The 3,002-nt window shown below is 42.5% G+C and overlaps 1 gene segment (V, D, J or C); it reads right to left on the reverse strand.

The window, feature by feature from the left end:
• Positions 1-1,140: 1,140 nt before the first annotated feature.
• LOC137158558 (immunoglobulin kappa chain variable 6-17-like) lies at positions 1,141-1,448 on the reverse strand (the record flags this gene model as incomplete). The annotated part of the segment is given in 1 exon segment: positions 1,141-1,448. A coding segment is annotated over 1 exon segment (308 nt), but the record flags the coding sequence as incomplete, so codon positions are not given.
• Between the last annotated feature and the right edge of the window lie 1,554 nt (positions 1,449-3,002).

A 3,002-nucleotide genomic window follows, 5' to 3' on the forward strand; every position in this document is an offset into this window, starting at 1 on the left:
TGATTGCTACCTCCTGTTAAACTCCAGGAGATAGAATGGAGGATGGATCATTGTTCATATAGCCTGCAGGACAGCTGCCATCCCAAACAGAGCTCGTTGGAATATTTTAACCAAAACGTTTTCCAGAAGAAAAGGTTCTGTCAAAGAATTGTTTTGGAAAGAAACTTTTTTTTCCCCACTGGGTAATTTTTAAACAAAATCAGAAAAATGTTGATTTGGAATCATTTTGAATTTAAATTTTCTTTTTGTTTTGATTTTCACCGTCCCCCCACAAGTTTTAATTTTCCAAGTCTGAAATTTCAACTTGTCTTTCCTCTTTCTCTCTTGAATGCCATAGATTAGTTTTCAACCTGTGGTCCATACACTGTCTAAGCTTTCCAAAGCGGGCCACACCTCCCTTTGAAATTTCTTAGGGGTCCGCAAATGAAAAAAGCTTGAAAACTACTGGATTAGAACAAACAATGTCTTATGGGTTCCCATCTCCTACCCCTACATTTTTGGACACTACATTTTCAAAACGTCTTCAACTGTAGAAAAGTTACAGAATGAAAGAAGGAATGACAGAAGGAACCTTACCACTTGTTAAGGTGGGTTACCGCTAACCACTTGTGGTTACCACTTGTGGGTACGACTTACCACTTGATAAGGTTCTCAAACTTGAGGACGTGATCACTCAGCAAATTTTGAACGTTACAGTATAATGTCAGGAGTAATGTAAATTCTATCCCAAGGGCTATTGCATGGTGAGAGGTCAAGAAATGACCAGGGAAAACTGAATGTAGGAGTGCGGGTGACTGAGAAGTCTGAGAGATCTCTGTCTGCCCTGTAGGTGGCAGTAGTTTCACAGGGCAGGTCTTCACTGCAAAGTTACATCAGCGTAGCTATGTCCCTCAGGGGTGTGAAAAATCCACCTCCCAGAGAGACCGAGTTAAGCCAACCTAACCCCCAGCCTAGGCAGCGTTAGGTACTCAAATGCTGTGACTGCAATATGCACCTGGAACAACTGAGGAAGAGAAACTACAGACATTTCTTCACTAAGAAATGCCTGCCACAGCTGTGCCACTGTAGTGCTTCAGTGTAACCACTCACTACAGTGACAGGAGCTGAAGAGAGCAGGGGAGGTTTTTGTATTGGTCTGTATCACTGTGTGAGAGGAGTGGTATAGTGCTGCTGACAGTAATAATCTCCAGCATCATCAGCCTCAACACTGCTAATTTTAAAGGTGAAGTCAGTGCCCGACCCACTGCCAGTGAACCGGTCTGGGATCCCGGAGGGGCGAGTGTTAGTGCTGTGGAGAAGAAGTTTAGGAGCTTGTCCTTGTTTCCGCTGGTATAAAGCCATGGCGCTACCAGCACTGGAGCTGGTTCTACAGCTGATCGTGACCGTGTCTCCTAGTGACGCTGAGAGGAATTCCGGTGTCTGAGTCACAAGAATGTCCCCGCTGGATCCTGCATGGAGAACAAAATTAAAATCAAGGAACATAAAGTCAATTTAATCAAATACAGTTTAACAAAGGGACAATGTAATTTCAGTATCAGGTTCTCTTTTTAAAAGTGTAGTTACAGCAAGTGTCAGCAGGTGTGAATGTAATTAAGAGCTATTATGGTCTCAAGAAACAAATCCACTCATCAATCGAATGTGATTTAGACAGAAGGTATCTGGCTGTCAGGGATTTCAGAGCCACAGTTGTTGTCATCTACATCTTGGAAACAAATTATTTTAAGTTAACCTCTCCCCTGTTGCTTTCCTTACCTTGAATCCAGAGCACAAAGAGGCAGACAGTTGGATTTGTGAGATCATCTTGATGCTTCTAGATTGAAATAGCCACTCAGTTGAGAGACCCAAAGCATTAACCCGTAACATTTATAGCAGCCTCATAGAACAGCGAAATGTCAGTTGGGTGTAAATATGCAAAACATCTCTATGTAAATGTGCATTCCCTGTAGCCCAGTGCAGAGATAGCAGGGAAGGGGCAAATACCATTTAATGGCAGTGAGAGTTGCCCACATGGATCTGGGTGATATATGGCTCTTCCATTCTGTGGCCCTGAATCTCCTTTCTCTTAGCACTGGATTTCCAGCAGTGTAACATGATTGCCTTCAGTGGAGTTACTTCTGCTCTGCACTGGTGTCAGTGAGAATCAGCCTTAGTTTGCCTGTCCATTGTGTGTCCTGTGTCTGTGTCGCTGGTAGGGTGACCAGATGTCCCAATTTTATAGGAACAGTCGCAATATTCGGGGCTATTTCTTATATTGGTGCCAATTACCCCTCACCCCCTGTCCCAATATTTCACATTTCCATCTGGTCACCCTAATCACTGGTCACTTGTAACCAATCTGTATTTATTTTCAGTATTTATATTCTACCATTCATAAGGACTTTGAGGGAGGGAAGCAGGGATGCTTTGCTTTATGGCGAGAATTTTTATGCCTTGTCTATACAACAATAAAAACTGTATTTTACAAATATCAACTATCTCCTTTTACTGTCAACTGTCATGTAGACAAGGAATGTTGTAACGTAGGGGGAAACCCAGGGTTCCTTCTGACCAGCTAACCTCTGTTGTTATAATGTGTAGTGTAGTGACAATTTTGTGTTCCTAGGTAGCTATGGATTTGTCACCGTATAATGCACGTAACGCAGATGTCTCTGACACCATTTTCCTATTAGTCTGTAGAAATCCTGTTGTGAACAAAACCTGGTTTCACTGTTGAGTAGGATCATGAGGATTCGTCATTGATAAGTTGTGTGATATAATATGGTCTGTATATAAACTTATCCAAAAGATTCCAGGATTCTATCATCCTGTCAGTGGGAAATTGCACATAGTGATTAAGAGGAAATAGACATGAACAGTGGAAGGGAAGTTGCTGAATGTAATGTAGATAATCACTGGGTATGTGAGGGTGAGAGCTCTATGGGTTGGTGGGAAAACTGGGCTGTTGGGTGAAGTGTCCGAAGTCTGATAGACAGAGGGTTGCTGTGTGTGAGAGCAACAGTTTG

Source organism: Emydura macquarii, unplaced genomic scaffold, assembly GCF_026122565.2.
Source record: "Emydura macquarii macquarii isolate MOO-44397 ecotype Brisbane River unplaced genomic scaffold, CSIRO-AGI_Emac_v2 contig_1717, whole genome shotgun sequence".
Taxonomy (NCBI): domain Eukaryota; kingdom Metazoa; phylum Chordata; order Testudines; family Chelidae; genus Emydura; species Emydura macquarii.